This window comes from Rhodamnia argentea, chromosome 1, assembly GCF_020921035.1.
Source record: "Rhodamnia argentea isolate NSW1041297 chromosome 1, ASM2092103v1, whole genome shotgun sequence".
Taxonomy (NCBI): Eukaryota; Viridiplantae; Streptophyta; class Magnoliopsida; order Myrtales; family Myrtaceae; genus Rhodamnia; species Rhodamnia argentea.
In genome coordinates, this window is record NC_063150.1 from 32,492,044 (window position 1) to 32,512,771 (window position 20,728).

Here is a 20,728-nt window from a genome sequence, read left to right on the forward strand (position 1 = left end):
CCGTACCTAGACATGACCAAATGGGCCCGGGGGCTCGGAACCGGAACAGGCCCTCAAGGGCCGGTTCCAACCCCTTTTTTTTTTTTTTTTAAAAGAGGGGGGAGGTACGGGAGAAAGAGCCGTTGAGTATAGCATTAGAGTTGGCCATATTAGCCATATATATAAGAAAAATTGTCCAAAAAGTGATAAATCTATTGGATTTTTACCAATTCAGAAAAAAAAAATTAATAAAAAATTAATTAAAAAATTATGCACGCTAGTGCTGGCTGTGCCACATAGGATGACCATCATTTACGTTAGTGATTTCCGATCAAAATGACCTAAATAGGCTCAATTGGCAATGTTAGAAAATATTTAGCACTCGGTTGGCAAAATTAAAAGGTTTTATGATTGAATTAAAAAAAGTACAATAGGTTTAGAACACTAGTGAGGGGCAAATCTTACCTGGAATCCTATATTTTCGGCTTTGAAATTGTCCGCAGAGAGTGTGACGGCGGCGCTTTTAGGGTCTGCATGGCAACAATTATGTTCCCAAAAATAGATTATGGTTATAATGATTTTTTCTGATTATGGTTATAATGAGTTTTTAGAGAATCGGAATGTGTTTGATAATTGTATTGTGATTCTGTTTATGAATAGAAACACGTTTGATAACTGTACAAAATTTATGTTCCCAAAAATACTTTCTCTTCCCAATTTTTTTATTTAAATCAATTAATTTTGTAATTACTTTAAAATTTTCTTCGTAAATTGAAGATCAATTTTCAATACACAAAAAATAATAATTTGAAATACACTTATTTTTTTTTTCTGAGCATTTTCGACTTCTATCTCCTGCACTGAATATGGAAATCTCACTGTATCACGAGTGCCTTCCAAATGCGTTTGAAAGCCAAGCACCATCAGTATTCATCAATACAGAAACCACCAAAGGAACATCCATTCTTTTTTCCCTTTTCTTCAGGTTCATCTTCTTCTTAGAACACGTTATTTAGGATCATGGGAATGTTCATGTTTTAGCACTGGAAGCAACTATAGTCAACTATCAAAGGGGAGCAAATTCGAAAATTTCTTCATGACCAATATATTACCTGATACATCCTAACCCCACCATTGTGGCAACAATTAAGGGATATGAAACAAATGTTAATCAACAGTTCCCTAGAAAGGGCAAAATCAAGTTGAACACATCGCTTTAAATAGTTCTTTTTTTTTTTTTAAAGGTAAGTATGTATTGATCTTTCCAAAGCACTAGGTACATAAGAGACCGGACACAAAAACCATGAACTCAATATGGCACAGTGCGTGACATAGGGAGTTCAAAGGTGAATCGGTCGCAAAAGAGCAAAGAAACAACAGATAAAGCACAAGCCCAAGGCATAAAGGACCAGGATAAAGAGCGAAGGTCAAACAAGGGGCCAAAACTGGAGAGACATCCAGGGAAACCAAAAACCAGTAAAGCTTGGGAGAACAAAAGAGTACTGAGGAGGCCATTAGCAGCAGCAGCAGCATCAGTGGAGCAGCAGCCAAGAAGAGCAGCAACAACGAAGGGGCGGCAGCCAAGGAGATCCAAAACCAGAAGCAGCAGCAGTGAGTCCACGGCAACCAGGTGAGCAGCAACCATGAGAGGCACATCGAGCCAAGAAGAGAGTAACAAGAGAAGATGGCAATGAAACAGCAGCAGCAACTCAACGCCAAATAAAAGGACCAACAGGGCTAGGAGGCAGCCAAACAAGAAAGAAAGAGCAAGGGAAGGCCAGTAGGGAGGACCGCAGAGGCCTGAGGCAGCAACACTCCAGGGAAACAAAACTGAAGGAGCAGCAGGAGCAGCCAACAGGGGTTAGCGTGAATGGAGGCCAACATCAAAAACCAGCAAGTGAAAAAAAAAAGAAAAGGCAACCCCAAGGCCAAACAAGTAGCCAACATGAAGGAAAGACCAAAGAAAAACCAGCAAGTGAATACAAAATAGAAAAACAAGAACCAAAAACAACCAACACACGAACAAAACAACCAGCAGCATCCAAGGAGAGGGAAGTTTCAAAACCCCAGTAGCCAAACTACCGCAGTAGCAGAGAAAGACAGCAACACCCCCCAGTAACCAACATGTCAGATGGAGGAGTCAGTAGCAGAACCAGCAAAAGCAGAACAGTAATGGTAACACAGCCCCAGTACCAGCAACAGACAACCAGTAACAGCAAACAATAGCCCAACCTGAGAGAAATTGAAGGTTGGACACCAAGCTAGGGGAGGCTCGCAAGAAACCAGAACAGCGAGTGCGATTAGGGGATGCTCGCGTCGTCCGATTAGGGTGACCCCAGTCGAGTTCAGCGAGGGGAAAGTTTGCGTCGCTCGATCAGGGCAGCCCTAGTCGAGATTAGCGAGTGCGAGTCTCACCTTAGGCCAAGAGGGTGGTTGCCGTCGCCGATCTGGCGAGAGCCGCCCTATTCGGGCTCAGGCGACGAGACGGCGAATCCGGCTCAAGCGAGAAGATGAGGACATATCTCAGTCAAGCGAAACTTACCGGAGTCGTTCAACGGGAACAACGGATGACGGCAGTAGAGCTGGCGGGTCACAAGAGCGGCGGATGAAGCAGTGAATTGAGTCGCGAACGAGAGTCTCGAGAGTGTCGTGGCAGAGTATCCTTCTGAGAGGTCAAAAGCAAAGTAACTTTTGAGAGGTCAAGCAAAGTAACGAAAGAAAGGAGGAAAGAAAAGGTTTTTGTGTTTTGCAAAAGTGATTATTTTTGTCAAAACCAACTTTTTTGTGGTTTTGCAAAAATGGTCATTTTTTCTTCAAAACTGATTCTGCTTCTAGAATCATAATCAAAATTATATGTGATATCAAACATGATTCTCATTTTTTTTGCTTTTGGGAACAGAATCACAAAAACAAAATTGTTACCATGCAGACCCTTAGTAACCGCACCGCCGTTGCCCCACTCAATCACGGTGTCGGCTGCCGAGTTCCCTTCGAGGACGATACATGGCTTGTTTGCTGGTATCCCAACCTTTTCTCCGCGAAAAACATTCAACACTTGAAAATATTTTTTTTTTCTATTTTTTTTCAAGGGCTAGCTTAAGTCACATGAAATATCACATCCTTTTTAACCTACTTACAATTCCCGGGCTTGACTAGGATGCTGAGTCCAGACGCTGTTCTTCCCCCGCAGGAAGTCGATGCCTCGTTGCACCGTGGTGTATTGTCCATGGCCCGACTGGTCCACGACGATGGTCGCCGAATCTCGATTTTGATCGCTACAGACTTGGCTGAAGCTAACCTTTGACAGGCTCCACAGAGCCAGCGCGGGAGCAGTTAAGAATGGAGACTGCATATCGAGCTAAGGAAATGATGCAAGGACCAGAGAGAATTGAGGCAAATAGAAGCTGTACATCTGTAGCTTTATATTGCAACTTAAGCAAGCAAATATGGGAAAGATTACAAAAATCTATTCTGTTCTATGTATCGGAAGGCACTCATTGATGATCTTGCATCAGTTAAAGTGCAGACTCTTAAAAGAGAAAGTTTTCCCGGATTTGTTTACAAAGGAGCCAGTTGCATTAAAGGAGAGGTTGTATTTCTTGGCAGTGGCAAGAGGACAATCTTCTCTAACCAAAACTCAAAGCTGATACTGCTCAAAGGCATTCAACGAAAGAAAAGCGTGGACACTCCTGTAGATGGTTCTACCATGAAATGGAACTTATCACTCCGGAAGAAGAAGAAGAAGAAGTCTCTATTTATAACATTGAAATAACATTGTAGGTGTTTTGCTGAGAAGTCCATCTGGGTCAAATATCTCTCGGAACTTGGAATAAACGGAGTAAATGTTATGTATACACAATCAAAATTTGCACTCAATCAATCGTAACACGAAGTACGCTAGGTTGAAAATATTTGTATCGACATATTTAAAGTCGAAATCAAATTTGTACTTCAATCATAACACGAAGTACAAGAGTTTAGTATCAACAAATACAAAGTCAAAATGCTTTGCAATCAAGTACTTGTTATTAACTTGCTTTGTGTTTGAATTCAAGTTCATTCCAAATGACTATAGCAAATTTCAACTCATTGAATAAATCATACAACCGATTGGACAATATGTTGAGAATATGCGCTCAAGAGAGTAATTCATCCTCTTCATGTATTTTTTTTATTAATTACATTTTAAATTCAATAATGCAATAACTTTGTGTCCTAGCGAAATAGTGCGACTATTCACAAAGGAATAACATTTATTTTTTTTGGCATTATTTAATTTCAAATTTTATATACTGCCTAACGGTTATCGGGCGCTCTTACAACCTTTGAAATGTTGTGTATATTCAAATATAACTTCTTAACTTTTGGAGGATTGTATTTGTTCGGACATAACTTCTTAACTTTTAAAAGGTTGTATACTTTCAAATATTTTGGCTACAAATTGCTAACGTTTCTATTTAATTTATAGCTTTCATACTTTCGTTTCTTAAAAAGGAGATACATCTTTATTTCCAAATGTTTTCCCATCGAGAGTTTTTGGAGAAATATCAAAATTAATATGTGACATTTTCATCTTGAAACTTTATCGTCTCATTGAGGATTTTTGCCAATAACCTTTAGCAACGTTATGGGGCAAATAATTGATTTAATTTTAATGAATTATATGTGCAACAATGGAGTGAGAAGCAATTAAGGTCATGAATCAAGACATGGTGAAACTGGAGCGGTTTATCGACAATAATTTTGCTCATTTAAGAAATAAGATGATGTTTCTTCTTACTGCCTTGAAGATTTCCGGTATTCTGAATCCCAATTTAATGGAAAAAATTACAAAAAAAAGTCTTAAACCTATTGCAATTGTGCCAATTCAGTCCCGAATCTTTTTTTTTTTTTTTTACTGTTTCAGTCATAAACTTTTTGCAATTGAGTCACTTCAACCCATTCGGCCAAATTTAACTTGCCAGCGCTGACATGGATGTTGGATGACATCGGCCGTGAGACCACATAATAGTTTAACATACTTTTTAAACTTTTTTGATTTTCTTTTTCCTTTTGTTCCTTTTGTTTGTCTTTTCTGCCTTGTTCTTCTTCTTCCTCTGGCCAGGCTTGGCAAAGGCAACGGTAGGCTCAGGCGATGCTCGCCCCCGCCTGCCACTGGCGAGGGCGAGCCTTACCGACACTGAGCGAGGCAACGCGCGAGGCTATCGGAGGGACAAGAAACCCAGCAAACAACGTGAGATAGAGTTGCGGTGAGAGATATATCCCCAACCCGACACCGGCGTCCCTCGCAGTGCTAGAGAGTTCCGCGACCACGTCGCCGCAGGCTTGACCGCATGGAGCAATCCGTGTGCTCGCTCGGCCAAAGGCAGAAGCCGTCGTGGTGCTTGGCAATGAGGATCACATGCGAGAATACGGCTTGCTTCACTAGCTGACCCACCGGACAGTATCGAGGCGCGTGGGGTGGAAAGCGGAGGGATCCACGTGGTCGGAGCCGGCCACTCGAAGTCGGTGAAGGTGTCGGGTTCGAAGTGCAGGAAAAGGGCCATGGAGGAGGACTGCCATTGAAGCTGCAGTGGTGGAGGTTTCGGGGTTGAGTCAGCGGATTGGACGAGACAATCACAAAGAAGAGGAAGAAGAAAGGAGAGAGATTGATAGTGTGAAGAGGGTCAATAACGTTTTTGGAGAAATGGGTCTCGCATATCGTGAGGTCATTGACTTCTTCATCGTTCGCTGACGTCGTCGCTAGAGAGAGAGGGAGATCAGAGGAGGCATTCACGTTAACACAGGGAGTTTCAGAGGAAAAAAACGTTATTCCTCAATTTTCTGTGTATTTTCTTCTATATCTGTTACAATGATCTATATATAAAGAGAGAGGAATAAAAGACTCCTAAAAATGCATAACATTTAATTTAACTAATTACAACTTATACACGTATTTTACAGCTCATTCCCACAGTTTAGTCATGGCGAGTTGGGTATGAGTGTTGCTCAATCGTTGTCCCCACTCGATCCTCCACTGTAGAAACCAATTGGTGTTTGATTCCGGCGAAGTCAAGCCAACTAGAGGAAGAAGAAGAACAGAGCGAAAAACAAAAAAGGAAAGAAAAAGAAAAAAATAAAAATAAAAAATTTAAAAATATTAAAATATTATGTCACAGGATGGGCGACGTCCACGTTAAGGTTTAGAATTGAATTAGTACGATTGCAATAGGTTTATGATTTTTTTTTTTGGTAATTTTCCCCAATTTGATGTCTATAGAGGACCCATAGCCTAACATTGAAGGAGGATAGCCAAGTGCATAAGCCATGAAAGGGTCAACAAAAAGAGCGTTGTCATGTCTCAAAGTCTAATTCCATTTTTTCCCGTTCATTCATTCATCATAATTCCCAATGATTATAAGAAATTGTGTTTTACTTTAATAAAAAAATACACTAATCGTTGACTAGCGACAATTGTCTTCATTTGATGGATAATTTTCCCATTACATGATATGCCAAAGTCGATGAATTCCACGTATACACCTTCGGATTTTCGTAGGGCTGGTCGATTTTTGTCACTTGGATGCCCCAAATACGCTGATCAGATCATGCAGAAATAGAACGAGAGATGCATGGCTTCTGCTGAGACTAAAAGGGTTGCTTCTGCAACCAACCATCTTGATTTATGAATGTGTTGACATCGGTCAACCTCTGTAACTCCTCACCTGATAGTGTCTTCTCCCACTTGACTCGCTTGGACATGTCTGCCCCAGGCCCGGTGCATTGATACTCTGCGTAGGTTATTGTCCCCCTGTTCATCAAATTTCCAAGAGAATAAAGCAATTTAATTGCCATTTTTCATGCATTAGTTCAAGCATCAGCATCTGTTGAGGAACTGAAACTTCCTTACTCTTGACCGGCGTATCTCCACGAGTCCCATCCCTTTGGCACCACAACGTTTGAGAGATCTGTCTTGTAAAACACTACTCTTGAGTACTGCCTATACGCCCTTCCAAGGTAGACAGGCCCCGTACCCACCACGGAACCCTGGTTGAAGACGTACCCGCTAGTGTCCGCCGCGCTCTCGCGGCCCTGAGCCGTGATGTAGCCTGCCAATCCACCACCTAGGATGTCCGTGCTTGCGTTTATCTTGCAGCCCTGCATATAATCTTTGCTTTGCTAAGTTCTAAATTACTTTATGGCTGCAACCACAGTTTATGGAGAAATGACGGGTTTCACTTATATTTTGTTCTTGCTTGACCTGATAGATGGATTGGCCTCCGCCCCAGATGAAATCCGCGGCACCCTCAATGTAACAGGACTCGAAGTAGTGACGCCCTTGGAAGTCTGTCAACGTGTCTTGCACGCTTATAAACGCGCATTGGTAGAATGAGACTTTGTCCGACGTTACTTGAAGCGCCGGAGCTGGCTTGAACGAACTCCAATCCCCGCGTCGTGTCATTGCGTTGTAGGTGTTCTGCCAAGAATTCCGCCCGGGTCAAATATTTCTTGGAACTTGAAATAAATGGAGTAAATGTTATGCATACTCCAATCGAATCTGCACTCAATCGATCATAACACGAAGTGCCTGAGGTCGACGACAGATGTACTGAAGTCCATACAGAATGAAATATGAGGACCAAAGAATAGGGAAATGCATGAGATTAGCTCGTTTTAAGGACAAAACATAGAAAAAATTAATGAAGGCTAGCTCTTACCTTGAAGCCTATATTCCTAGCTTTGAAATTTTCTGCATAAAGCGTGAAGGTAGCGCTTTCATTAACCTCACCCCCGTCGGCCCACTCGATCATGGTGTTACTTGCCGAGTTCCCTTCGAGGACGATGCATGGCTTGTCTTCAGGAATTGCAACCTTTTCTCTGCCAAAAAAATTCAACACTAACATATTTTTTTTCCCTTTTCAAGGGCTAGCTTAAGTCACATGAAATATCACATCCTTTTTAACCTACTTATAATTCCCGGGCTTAACCAGGATGCGAGTCCAGACGCTGTTCTTTGCCGGCACGGAGTCGATGGCTCGTTGCACCGTGGTGTATTGTCCATGGCCCGACTGATCGACGACGATGGTCGCCGAGTCTTGATTTTGACTGCTGCAGACTTGGCTGAAGCTAACCTTTGACAGGCTCCACAGAGCCAGCACGAGAGCAGTGAAGAATGGAGACTGCATATTGAGCTAAAGAAATGATTCAAGGACCAGAGAGAATTGAGGCAAATCGAAGCTGTACATCTGTAGCTTTATAGTGCAACTTAGGCAAGCAAATATGGGAAAGATCACAAAAAATCTATTCTGTCCTATGTATCTTAAGGCACTCATTGATGATCTTGCATAAGTTCAAGAGCAGACTCTTAGGGCAAAAGTTCTCTGGATTTGTTTACAAAGGAGCCCGTTGTATTAAAGGATTGGTTGTATTTTTAAGCAATGGCATGAGAACGATCTTCTCTAACCAAATTTAACAAACTAGACTTTATAGTGTGTTAAAAAGCCGTTCCCCGCCGCGTAATTGACTATCAGCCGACCAAAACTCGAAGCTACTACCGCTCAAAAGCGGCATCATCAAAAGGAAAATGGAAAGAAAAAGGAAAGTGGAATCTCCTGGAGATGGCTCGAGCATGGAATGGATTGTTTATCTTTCGAGGTATAGACCTTCTCACTCCTCAGGAAGGAGGAGAAATTTCTATTTTATTGAAAAAAATTCCTAATTGATTTTGAAGTTAATAGAACAATACAAGTTCTCTAGAATATGAGTTAATACAGTGTAATCTTGTAACTCGAGCTCTCCGTCAGCTCAGATTATGAGGGAGTACTTCAGACGGAACATCTAGATTCGTATGAGATGAAATCAAGGAGTTGATTAAGAGATATTATATTATCACAACGGATAGCAAATCGAGTTGGATTTGTTTTCGAAGATTAGCAATTATGAAGACTATTCTATATCTATTAAAGACATGGATTCGGGAAGAAGAGGATTTATTTGCTAAAGAAGAATTATATCTTTGGTAACTCATATCTTGATTGTATGGGCGATCGAATCAACTGGGAATTCTATTATTATTTCTCAACGGCTACGAAATCCTTCTTATGCAATATTGTCCAATGGGTTAATTATAGAGTGAACCTCTAAAGACCTTGCAATGTTTAGTTTGATGGTGGAGGAGAATAAAACGATACATCAAAGCTAAAGAGAGCACGAGAGTCAAGAATAAAAATTCCAAAGTTCAAGAAAGTTTCATTATTCTTGATCCAAACACTGTAGTGCTAAGAGGTTTTCATTCAAAGTGATTGAGCGTTAGATGGATTGGTCTATTAACTCAAGGATCATCATTAATTTGTAATTTCTGAGCTATTCACTAGTGAAATCCAGTTGATTAGATGTCAGCATGAAGAAGTGGACGTGGGCTTGATCAAAACCGAACTACTATAAAATTTATGCACATATTCTCTATCCGTTAAACTCTCTTTATATTACTCTTGATAGTTGATTTGTATGCAAATAGATTCTGAGGCCATCTCGGATCCTGCTCTCAATTAGACTCTGAGCTAAGATCTGAATTTGTTTCATTGATTTCCACATTATTTCTAAGTTTCAAAAACACCTATTCATTCCCGCTAGCTGATTACGCTAGCTGTAACATATTTTACGCTTGCCATCAAAACAAGCGGCATTGAAATGAAAGGACAGCTTGTGGCACCTTAATGAATTGTAGGAATCGATCCCGGCCTAAGTTATCGACAACAATTTTCACGAGAACTTGATTGCGATCACATGAGGACATTGCTTAAGCTAGCATTGATAAACTTTGAGTTGACCATTAAGAGAGTACTTATGAATGAAGTCACGTTATGCAACTGCATTTTTTGAGTTGCAGAAAGATTTGAAGTTCACAGAACATTGAAACATATCCAAGCTGCATCTATTGATTGTTGCTTTTGAGCGGTATATTGAAGTACAAGGGTCAAAGCCAGCGTAGCTTGACTGTACTATTAAGAAGACTAGAGAAAGGAAAAGAATCCAAAAACTGAAGCTTTCCCTGACGATGTTATAGTACAGAACTAGGCTGCTGCTCTCTCTATCCATCTCCATCGACGAAACTCGAGTCGATATAGTGAGACAGCTCTTTATTATCCAGCTTCTTCATCCTATTCACTCTCCTGGACATACTCGCTCCAAGTCCATCGCATTCTACTTCTGCATAGGTTATGGTACACCTGAAAAAAAGATAACAGTTTCTGGAATTACTAACTCGAATCAGATCGATGGATGATCAATATGAATTGAGTACAGTAAGGGAGAGGACAATAGTCTTACTCGTGGCCCGCGTGCTTCCACGAAGACCAACCTTCGGGAATGATGACATCGGACATGGTTGTCTGGTAAAATATCACTGTCGAGATGGCTCGTAAGCCCTTCCAAGGTAAGATTTACCATTTCCTATTATGGCGCAGTTCTTGAACATGAAACCATTTGTTGCTCCTCGTCCGGCAGGCCTTGAGCGGTGATGTAACCCGGAACACCTCCGAGGTGGGCATCGATACCATTAATAATGAAACGCTGCATCAAATATACCTCCTTTTAACTTTCTTCATCCAATTCACTCAACTGAAGAACCGACAAGCATAGCTGATGCAAGGAATTTCGGGTATCCCAGCTAATCCCAAATGCAACTAAAAACAACTATGATGATATAGATAATAAAGTAAAGGAAATGATCACGGCTTGGAACCCGGTATAAGGATTGCCCGCTACCCCAAATGAAGTCCGCTGCGCCTTCGATGTAGCAGGTATCAAAGAAGTGGCGGCCTTGATAGTTGCTCAGCGTGTCCTGAATGCCCACAAAGGCTCATTTGCGGAACATTACCTTATCTCCCATTACCATGGTCGTCAGTGCCCACGTAATGTTTCTAGCATTGTATGTATTCTATCAATTAAGGAAATTCTCCAAAGTTAGAGCAATCAGAAGTTTAGGAGATTGATCCGGGCTGAGACATAAGCAGCGATCATCGAATTACTCAAACAACACTCCTTTTACCTTAAAAGTTATATGTGTTGCGAGAAAATTATCTGCGAACAATGAGAAGGTGGAGTTCTTACTGACATCTCCAGCATCTCCCCACTGGATCACAGTATCCCTGCTGCCTTCTCCTTCAAGGTATATGAATTGTCTCTCTTTTTGCTATTTGGACCTTTTCACTGCACAGCAAGAGGAAACTAAACTAAGCTTAAAGGAAATTTACACACACTGTGGACTGATGCAAAGAGGCGTGGATCGGGGTGCGAAACATACGTGTAAGTACCGGTCTTAATATGGTTGCGTATCCAAGCGTTGTTGTTCAGCGGAACAGAATCAATTGCCGCTTGAACCGTAGTGAAGTTAAAGCGCAGGCTCTTAAAAGAGGAAGTTTTCCCGGATTTGTTTACAGAGGAGCCAGTTGCATTAAAGGAGAGGTTGTATTTCTTGGCAGTGGCAATAGGACATCCTTCTCTAACCAAGTTTAGCAAACTAGACTTTATAGTTTGTTAAAAAGCCGTTCCCGACCGCATAATCGATTATTAGCTAACCAAAACTCAAAGCTAATACTGCTCAAAGGCGGCATTCAACGAAAGGAAAACGTGGACACTCCTGTGGATGGTTCGACCATGAAATGGACCTTCTCACTCCGGAAGAAGAAGGAGAAGAAGAAGAAGAAGAAGAAGAAGAAGAAGAAGAAGAAGCCTCTATTTATGACATTGAAATAACATTGTAGGTGTTTTTCCGAGAATTCCGTCTGGATCAAATATCTCTCGGAACTTGGAATAAACGGAGCAAATGTTATGTATACTCAATCAAATTTGCACTCAATTAATCATAACACGAAGTACGTGAGGTCGAAAATATCCGTATCACCAAATTTAAAGTTGAAATCAAATTTGTACTTTAGTCATATCACGATGTAAGAGGGTTTAGTATCAACAGATACAAAGTCAAAATGCTTTGCAATCAAATACTTGTTAGTACCTTGCTCCTCTGCTTTGTATTTGAATTCAAGTTCATTCCAAATGACTCTAGCAAATTTCAACTCATTGAATAAATCATACAATCAATCGGACAATATGTTGAGAATATGCACTCAACAGAGTAATTCGTCCTCTTCATGTATTTTTTATTACTTACATTTTAAATTCAATAATTATACAATAACTTTGTGCCACAATGAAATCGTGTGATTGTTCACAAAGGAGTAACAATTATTTTTTTGGTATTATTTAATTTCGAATTTTATATATTGCCTAACGATTATTAGGCGCTCTTACAACCTTTGAAACATTGTGTATATTCGAACATAATTTCTTAACTTTTGGAAGATTGTATCCGTTCGGACATAACTTTTTAAACTTTAAAAGGTTGTATACGTTCAAATATTTTTGCTACAAATTACTAAATATTTCTATTTAATTTATAGCTCTCATAGTTTCGTTTCTTAAAAAGGAGATACATCTTTATTTCCAAATGTTTTCCCATTGAGAGTTTTTGAAGAAATATCAAAATTAATATGTGATATTTTCATTGTGAGACTCTATCGTCTCATGGAGAACTATTAACAATGCTGTGGGGCAAATAATTGATTTAATTTTAATGAATTATATGTGCAACATTGGAGGGAGAATCAATTAAGGTCATGAATCAAGACATGGTGAAATTGGACCGATTTGCTTGTAATAATTTCGCTTGTTTGAGAGACAAGATGATGTTTCTTCTTATTGCCTTGAAGATTTCCTGTATTCTAAATCCCAATTTGATGGGAAAAATTACCAAAAAAGTTATAAACCTATTGCATTTGTGCCAATTTAGTGTTAAACCTTTTTGTTTTACCGATTCAGTTATAAATTTTTTGTACTCGTGTCATTTTAGTCCATCTTACCAAATTTGGCCTACTGGCGCCGACGTGAATGTCGGTTGGCACCTGTCGTCCGATGACATCATATTTTAACATATTTTTTGGACTTTTTGGTTTTCTTTTCCATTTTGTTCTTTTCTTTGTGTTTTCTACCTTGTTCTTCTTCTTCCTCTGGCCAGGCATGGCAGAGGCGACAGTCGGCTTAGGCCATGCTCGCCCCCGCCGGCCACTGGTGAAAAGCCGTCGTGGTGCTTGGCAATGAGGATCATACGCAAGAAATCTGGCTTGCTTCACTCGCCGACCCACTGGACAGTATCGAGGCGCGTGGGGTGGAAAGCGGAGGGATCCACGTGGTCGGAGCCAGCCACTCGAAGTCGGTGAAGGTGTCGGGTCCGAAGTGCAGGAAAAGGGCTATGGAGGAGGACTGCCATTGAAGCTGCAGTGGTGGAGGTTTCGGGGTTGAGTCAGCGGATTGGACAAGACAATCGCAAAGAAGAAGAAGAAGAAAGGAGAGAGATTGATAGTGTGAAGAGGGTCAATAATGTTTTTGGAGAAATGGGTCTCGCATATCGTGAGGTCATTGACTTCTTCATTGTTCGCTGACGTCGTTGCTAGAGAGAGAGAGAGAGGGAGATCAAAGGACGCATTCACGTTAACACAGAGAGTTTTAGAGGAAAAAAACGTTATTCCTCAATTTTTTGTATATTTTCTTCTATATCTCTTACCGTGATCTATATATAAAGAATGAGAGGAATAAAAGACTCCTAAAAATGCATTACATTTAATTTAACTAATTACAACTCATACACGTATTTTATAGCTCATTCCCACAGTTTAATCACGGCGAGTTGGGTATGAGTGTTGCTCAGTTGTTGTCCCCACTCGATCCTCCACTATAGAAACCAATTGGTGTTTGATTCTGGCGAAGTCAAGCCGACTAGAGAAAGAAGAAGAACAGAGTGAAAAAAAAAGGAAAGAAAAAAATGAAAAAAATGAAAATTTAAAAATTTAAAAATATTAAAATATTATGTCACCGGATGGCCGACGTTCATGTCAAGATTTAGGATTGAATTGACACAATTGCAATAGGTTTAAGATTTTTTTCTTTGGTAATTTTCCCCAATTTGATGTCTATAGAGGACCCATAGCCTAACATTGAAGGAGGATAGCCAAGTGCATAAACCATGAAAGGGTCAACAAAAAGAGTGTTATGATATCTCAAAGTCTAATTCCATTCTTTCCCGTTCGTTCATTCATCATAATTCCCAATGATTATAAGAAATTGTGTTTTACTTTAATTAAAAAAAATACTAATCGTTGAATAGTGACAATTGTCTTCATTTGATGGATAATTTTCCCATTACATGATATGCCAAAGTCGATGAATTCCACGTATACACCTTCGGAACATTTTCACAGGGCTGGTCGATTTTTGTCACTTGGAAGCCCCAAATAAGCTGATCAGATCATGCAGAAATAGAACGAGAGATGCATGGCTTCTGCTGAGACTAAAAGGGTTGCTTCTGCAGCCAACCATCTTGATTTATGAATGTGTTGACATCGGTCAACCTCTGTAACTCCTCACCTGATAGTGTCTTCTCCCACTTGACTCGCTTGGACATGTCTGCCCCAGGCCCGGTGCATTGATACTCTGCGTAGGTTATTGTCTCCCTGTTCATCAAATTTCCAAGAGAATAAAGCAATTTAATTTCCATTTTTCATGCATTAGTTCAAGCATCAGCATCTGTTGAGGAACTGAAACTTCCTTACTCTTGACCAGCGTATCTCCAGGAGTCCCATCCCTTTGGCACCACGACGTTTGAGAGATCTGTCTTGTAAAACACTACTCTTGAGTACCGCTCATACGCCCTTCCGAGGTAAACGGGCCCCGTACCCACCACGGAACCCTGGCTGAAGACGTACCCGCTAGTGTCCGCCGTGCTCTCGCGGCCCTGAGCCGTGATGTAGCCTGCCAATCCACCACCTCGGATGTCCGTGCTCGCGTTTATCTTGCAGCCCTGCATATAATCTTTGCTTTGCTAAGTTCTAAAATACTTTGTGGCTGCAACACAGTTTATGGAGAAATGACGGGTTTCACTTAAATTTTGTTCTTGCTTGACCTGATAGATGGATTGGCCTCCGCCCCAGATGAAATCCACGGCACCCTCAATGTAACAAGACTCGAAGTAGTGACGCCCTCGGAAGTCTGCCAGCGTGTCTTGCACGCTTATAAAGGCGCATCGGTAGAACGAGACTTTGTCCGATGTTACTTGAAGCGCCGGAGCCGGCTTGATCGAACTCCAATCCCCGCGTCGTGTCATTTCGTTGTAGGTGTTCTGCCAAGAACTCCGTCCGGGTCAAATATTTCTTGGAACTTGAAATAAACGGAGTAAATGTTATGCATACTCGAATCGAATCTGTACTCAATCGATCATAACACGAGGTGCCTGAGGTCGACGACAGATGTACTGAAGTCCATACAGAATGAAACATGAGGACCAAAGAATAGGGAAATGCATGCGATTAGCTCGTTTTAAGGACAAAAAATAGAAAAAATTAATGAAGGCTATCTCTTACCTTGAAGCCTATATTCCTAGCTTTGAAATTTTCTGCAAAAAGCGTGAAGGTAGCGCTTTCATTAACCTCACCCCCGTCGCCCCACTCGATGATGGTGTTACTTGCCGAGTTCCCTTCGAGGACGATGCATGGCTTGTCTTCAGGAATTGCAACCTTTTCTCTGCAAAAAAAATTCAACACTAACATTTTTTTTCCCTTTTCAAGGGCTAGCTTAAGTCACATGAAATATCACATCCTTTTTAACCTACTTATAATTCCCGGGCTTAACCAGGATGCGAGTCCAGACGCTGTTCTTCGCCGGCACGGAGTCGATGGCTCGTTGCACCGTGGTGTATTGTCCATGGCCCGACTGATCGACAATGATGGTCGCCGAGTCTTGATTTTGACTGCTGCAGACTTGGCTGAAGCTAACCTTCGACAGGCTCCACAGAGCCAGCACGACAGCAGTGAAGAATGGAGACTGCATATTGAGCTAAAGAAATTATTCAAGGACCAGAGAGAATTGAGGCAAATTGAAGCTGTACATTTGTAGCTTTATATTGCAACTTAGGCAAGCAAATATGGGAAAGATCACAAAAAATCTATTCTGTTCTATGTATCTTAAAGCACTCATTGATGATCTTGCATAAGTTCAAGAGCAGACTCTTAAGACAAAAGTTCTCCGGATTTGTTTACAAAGGAGCCCGTTGTATTAAAGGATTGGTTGTATTTTTCAGCAGTGGCATGAGAACAATCTTCTCTAACCAAATTTAACAAACTAGACTTTATAGTGTGTTAAAAAGCCGTTCCCCGCCGCGTAATTGACTATCAGCCGACCAAAACTCGAAGCTACTACCGCTCAAAAGCGGCATCATCAGAAGGAAAATGGAAAAGTAAAAGGAAAGTGGAATCTCCTGTAGATGGCTCGAGCATGGAATGGATTGTTTATCTTTCGAGATGTGGACCTTCTCACTCCTCAGGAAGAAGGAGAAATTTCTATTTTATTGAGAAAAATTCCTAATTGATTTTGAAGTTAATAGAACAATACAAGTTCTCTAGAATATGAGTTTATACGGGGTAACATTGTAACTCGAGCTCTCCGTCAGCTCGGATTATAAGGGAGTAGTTCGGACGGAACATCTAGATTCGTATGAGATGAAATCAAAGAGTTGATTAAGAGATATTATATTATCACAACGGATAGCAAATCGAGTTGAATTCGTTTTCGAAGATTAACAATTATGAAGATTATTCTATATCTATCAAAGAAGTGGATTCAGGAATAAGATGATTTATTACCTAAAGAAGAATTCTATCTTTGGTAGCTCATATCTTGATTGTATAGGGGATCGGATCAACTGTGAATTCTATTCTTATTTCTCAATGGATACGAAATCCTTTGTATATAGTATCGTCCAATGGGTTGATTATAGAGTGAACCTCTAAAGTCCTTGCACTGTTTAGTTTGATGGTGGATGAGTATAAAATGATACATCAAAGTTGAAGAGAGTACGAGAGTCCGGAATCAAAGTTCCAAAGTTCTAGAAAGTTTCATTATTCTTGATCCAAACACTATAGCGCTTAGAGGTTTTCATTTGAAGTGATTGAGCATTAGATAGATTGGTCTATTAACTGAAGGATCATCATCAAGTTGTAACCTCCGAGCTATTCACTAGTGGAATCCAGCCGATTAGCTGTCGGCGTGAAGAAGTTGACGTAGGTTTGATCAAAACCAAACTACTATAAACTTTATGTACATATTCTCTATCCATTAAACTCTCTTTATATTACTCTTGATAGTTGATTTGTGCACAAACAGATTTTGAGGCCATCTCAGATCCTGCTCTCAATCAGACTTTGAGCTAAGATCTGAACTTATTTCTTTGAATTCCACACTGTTTCTAAGTTTCAATAACACCTATTCACCCTCTCTAGGTGATAGCGCTAGCTATAATATATTTTACGTTAGCCATCAAAACAAGCGGGATTGAAATGAAAAGACAGCTTGTGGCATTTTAACGAATTGTAGGAATCGATCCCGGCCTGAGTTATGGACAACAATTTTCACGAGATCTTGATTGTGATCACCTGAGGACATTGCTTAAGCTAGCATTTGACAAACTTGAGTTGACCGTTAAGAGAGTACTTATGAATGAAGTCGTGTTATGCAACTGCATTTTGAGTTGCAGAAAGATTTGAAGTCCACAGAACACTGAAACAAATCCAAGCTGCATATATTGATTGTTGCTTTTGAGCGGTATATTGAAGTACAAGGGTCAAAGCCAGCGTAGCTTTGACTGCACTATTAAGAAGACTAGGTAAAGGAAACGAATCCAAAGACTGAAGCTTTCCTTGACGATGTTACAGTACAGGACTAGGCTGCTGCTCTCTCCATCCATCTCCATCGACGAAACTCGAGTCGATATAGTGAGATAGCTCGTTATTATCCAGTTTCTTCATCCAATTCACTCTCCTGGACATACTCGCTCCAGGTCCATCGCATTCTACTTCTGCATAGGTTATGGTACTCCTGAGAAAAAGATAACAGTTTCTGGAATTACTAACTCGAATTAGATGGATGGATGATCAATATGAATTGAGTACAGTAAGGGGGAGGACAATAGTCTTACTCGTGGCCTGCGTGTATCCACGAAGACCAACCTTCGGGAACGATAACATCGGACATGTTTGTCTGGTAAAATATAACTGTCGAGTATGGCCCGTAAGCCCTTCCAAGGTACGATTTACCATTTCCTATTATGGCACAGTTCTTGACCACGAAACCATTTGTTTGCGCAGCATCCGCCCGGCCTTGAATGGTGATGTAACCCAGAACACCTCCGAGGTGAGCATCTGTAGCATTAATAATGCAACGCTGCGTCAAATATACCTCTTTTTAACTTTCTTCATCCAATTCACTCAACTGAAGAATCAACAAGCATAGCGGATGCAAGGAATTTCGGGTATCCCAACTAATTCCAAATGCAACTAAAAACAACTATGATGATAACGATAATGAAGTAAAGGGAATGATCACGGCTTGGAACCTGGTATAAGGATTGCCCGCTACCCCAAATGAAGTCGGCTGCGCCTTCGATGTAGTAGGTATCAAAGAAGTGGCGGCCTTGATAGTCGCTCAGCGTGTCCTGAATGCCCACAAAGGCGCTTTTGCAGAACATCGCCTTATCTCTCATTACCATGGCCGCCGGTGCCCACGTAATGCTTCCAGCATTGTATGTATTCTGTCAATTAAGAAAATTCTCCAAAGTTAGAGCAATCAGAAGTTTAGGAGATCGATCCGGGCTGAGACATAACCAGTGATCATCGAATTACTCGAACAACACTCCTTTTACCTTAAAAGTTATGTGTGCTGCGAGAAAATTATCTACGAACAATGAGAAGGTGGAGCTCTTACTGACATCTCCAGCATCTCCCCACTGGATCACAGTATCCCTGCTGCCTTCTCCTTCAAGGTATATAAATTGTCTCTCTTTTGCTATCTGGACCTTTTCACTGCACAGCAAGAGAAAACTAAACTAAGCTTAAAGCAAATTTGCATACACTGCAAAGAGACGTGGATCCAGGCGTTGTTGTTCAGTGGAACAGAATCAATTGCCGCTTGAACCGAAGTGAAGTTTTCGCCGCCAGACTTGTCGACCATGATCGTGCTGTGTGCCACGAACGACTTCTGACTAAACTCAAAAGGGTGATTTCGCGCCTCCAACGCCTCGAAACATACCAATAGGGCCATCGACAAGCATAGTAAAGATAGGACATGACACATTGTTTGGCGATTATAGCGAATGACATAGAACCCCAAAAACCGCAGAGGAGTTGGAAATGCCGCAGAGAGAGTGCAGAACCTGTTTTCACTCCAAAGGGTCCTAGGAATCACATCTTTTATTGGTGCATTGCAAAGTGTTATCAGAGAGACCAAATAGAAGAAAGACGGAGAGTCACGGCAAGTTTTAGGACCAAGCTGGATCCAAAATTTCCATCCTTTAGTTCTCTCTTATAGTAATATTAGATCTTTTAAGAAAACTGATTGTTGCTGGTAAAAGTTGAATCCATTCCCTTCAGATGGAGGAGTTCGGATCAGACACGATTAAGATAGTTGCAGCATGGTGGTAAAGACAACGTTGTCCGATAGTTGCTGGTACAAGTTGCACGTGGAGCAAAAAATGTCCCAAGTTCAAATCCTCTTGACCCTCCCACACCCATCCAACGGCCCATGTTCATCCAACCACTCTTAACAATTTACTTCATGCACTAAATATTATCACATGCACCGGATTTATGTATATTAATATCATGATGCACCAACTTAAACAAGTAATTTATGAAGAGGAAACTTAATAACCTCGAAAGGGAATATTCCTTAAATTTTAATGGCATGGAGGGTTGAATCCATAATTCTCTTCTAATACACATGTCATCCACTTATAGTGTTGAAGTAATATGCTAGTTTCTGAGAATTTTCCTAGCTAGAGTATTTGTGTAAGAAAAAAGTTTTGTTTGTTATATATTAATGACAAAGTTGTAAACTGCACGATAGTAATTTTTTTTTTTTTCAGTCTATGTCTACTACCAATAAAATCCTTTAAAGGATAAATTCACCTTCTTACTCTTCACTTAAATCCGCATGAAAAATCAAATGATTTTTGTCATTATTTTATCCTTTGAGGGCTTAATACCCTAAAAACTTTCCAATTGTAACTATCGTCCCAATTCTATCTTTTGTTTCATGAAAATTCTCCAACTTTAGATATCTCAGTCCTACCCTAAACTTTTTTCATAAAAATCTCATAACTTTAGGTCCAATCTTAATTCTACCCCGAGCTTCTTTTGTCTTATAAAAAATCTTTAAGTTTATGTCTAGTATCGATTCTATCCCTTTTTTTTTTTATCTCATAAAAAAATCTCATCTTTAGGTCCAATTTCAATTCTACTACATTTTTTTACCAAAAAAAAAATCTTTTTTTTTATCTCATAAAAAGATCACTAACTCTTACTTGAGTCTTAGATATGTCTTTATTAGCTCTCTGTCAAAATTGTCCTTAGTGATTTTGTGCTCGGTCTTCGATCTCTCGTACTTGGAGGTGTTTCATCTCTCGCAGTTGGAGAACTTGCACTCAAAAAGCTCGAATAGCTCGTACTTGATAGTTTTCCATTTATGAGACTATAAAAAATTTAGGGTAAATCGGGATATACGGTAAAATTGGGACAAGACTTAAAGTTGAGAGTTCTTCACAGGAAAAAAGTTGATGGTAGAATTAGGACATGACTTGAAGTTGAGGTTTTGTACGGGACAAAAAAAA

The 20,728-nt window shown here is 40.4% G+C and overlaps 3 protein-coding genes and 1 pseudogene across 3 annotated transcripts; all 4 read right to left on the reverse strand.

Moving 5' to 3' along the window:
* Positions 1-6,606: 6,606 nt before the first annotated feature.
* LOC115752839 (putative pectinesterase 52) lies at positions 6,607-7,538 on the reverse strand. Its single transcript, XM_030691225.2, has 3 exons — positions 7,220-7,538; positions 6,869-7,116; positions 6,607-6,769 (listed from the first exon to the last, which is right to left on the reverse strand). Exons 1-3 carry the CDS (start codon positions 7,418-7,420, stop codon positions 6,607-6,609), a joined length of 612 nt encoding a protein of 203 aa, XP_030547085.2. The 5' UTR covers positions 7,421-7,538.
* LOC125314912 (probable pectinesterase 55) lies at positions 7,523-8,144 on the reverse strand. Its single transcript, XM_048278282.1, has 3 exons — positions 7,927-8,144; positions 7,677-7,836; positions 7,523-7,567 (listed from the first exon to the last, which is right to left on the reverse strand). Exons 1-3 carry the CDS (start codon positions 8,142-8,144, stop codon positions 7,523-7,525), a joined length of 423 nt encoding a protein of 140 aa, XP_048134239.1.
* Positions 8,145-10,048: 1,904 nt separating this feature from the next.
* Positions 10,049-13,123, reverse strand: LOC125314913 (annotated as a pseudogene).
* A 1,239-nt stretch (positions 13,124-14,362) lies between these two features.
* On the reverse strand, positions 14,363-19,161 carry LOC115752840 (probable pectinesterase 55). Its single transcript, XM_030691226.2, has 10 exons — positions 18,974-19,161; positions 18,764-18,923; positions 18,481-18,652; positions 18,072-18,263; positions 17,781-17,920; positions 15,680-15,891; positions 15,432-15,591; positions 14,975-15,190; positions 14,625-14,872; positions 14,363-14,525 (listed from the first exon to the last, which is right to left on the reverse strand). Exons 1-10 carry the CDS (start codon positions 19,159-19,161, stop codon positions 14,363-14,365), a joined length of 1,851 nt encoding a protein of 616 aa, XP_030547086.2.
* Between the last annotated feature and the right edge of the window lie 1,567 nt (positions 19,162-20,728).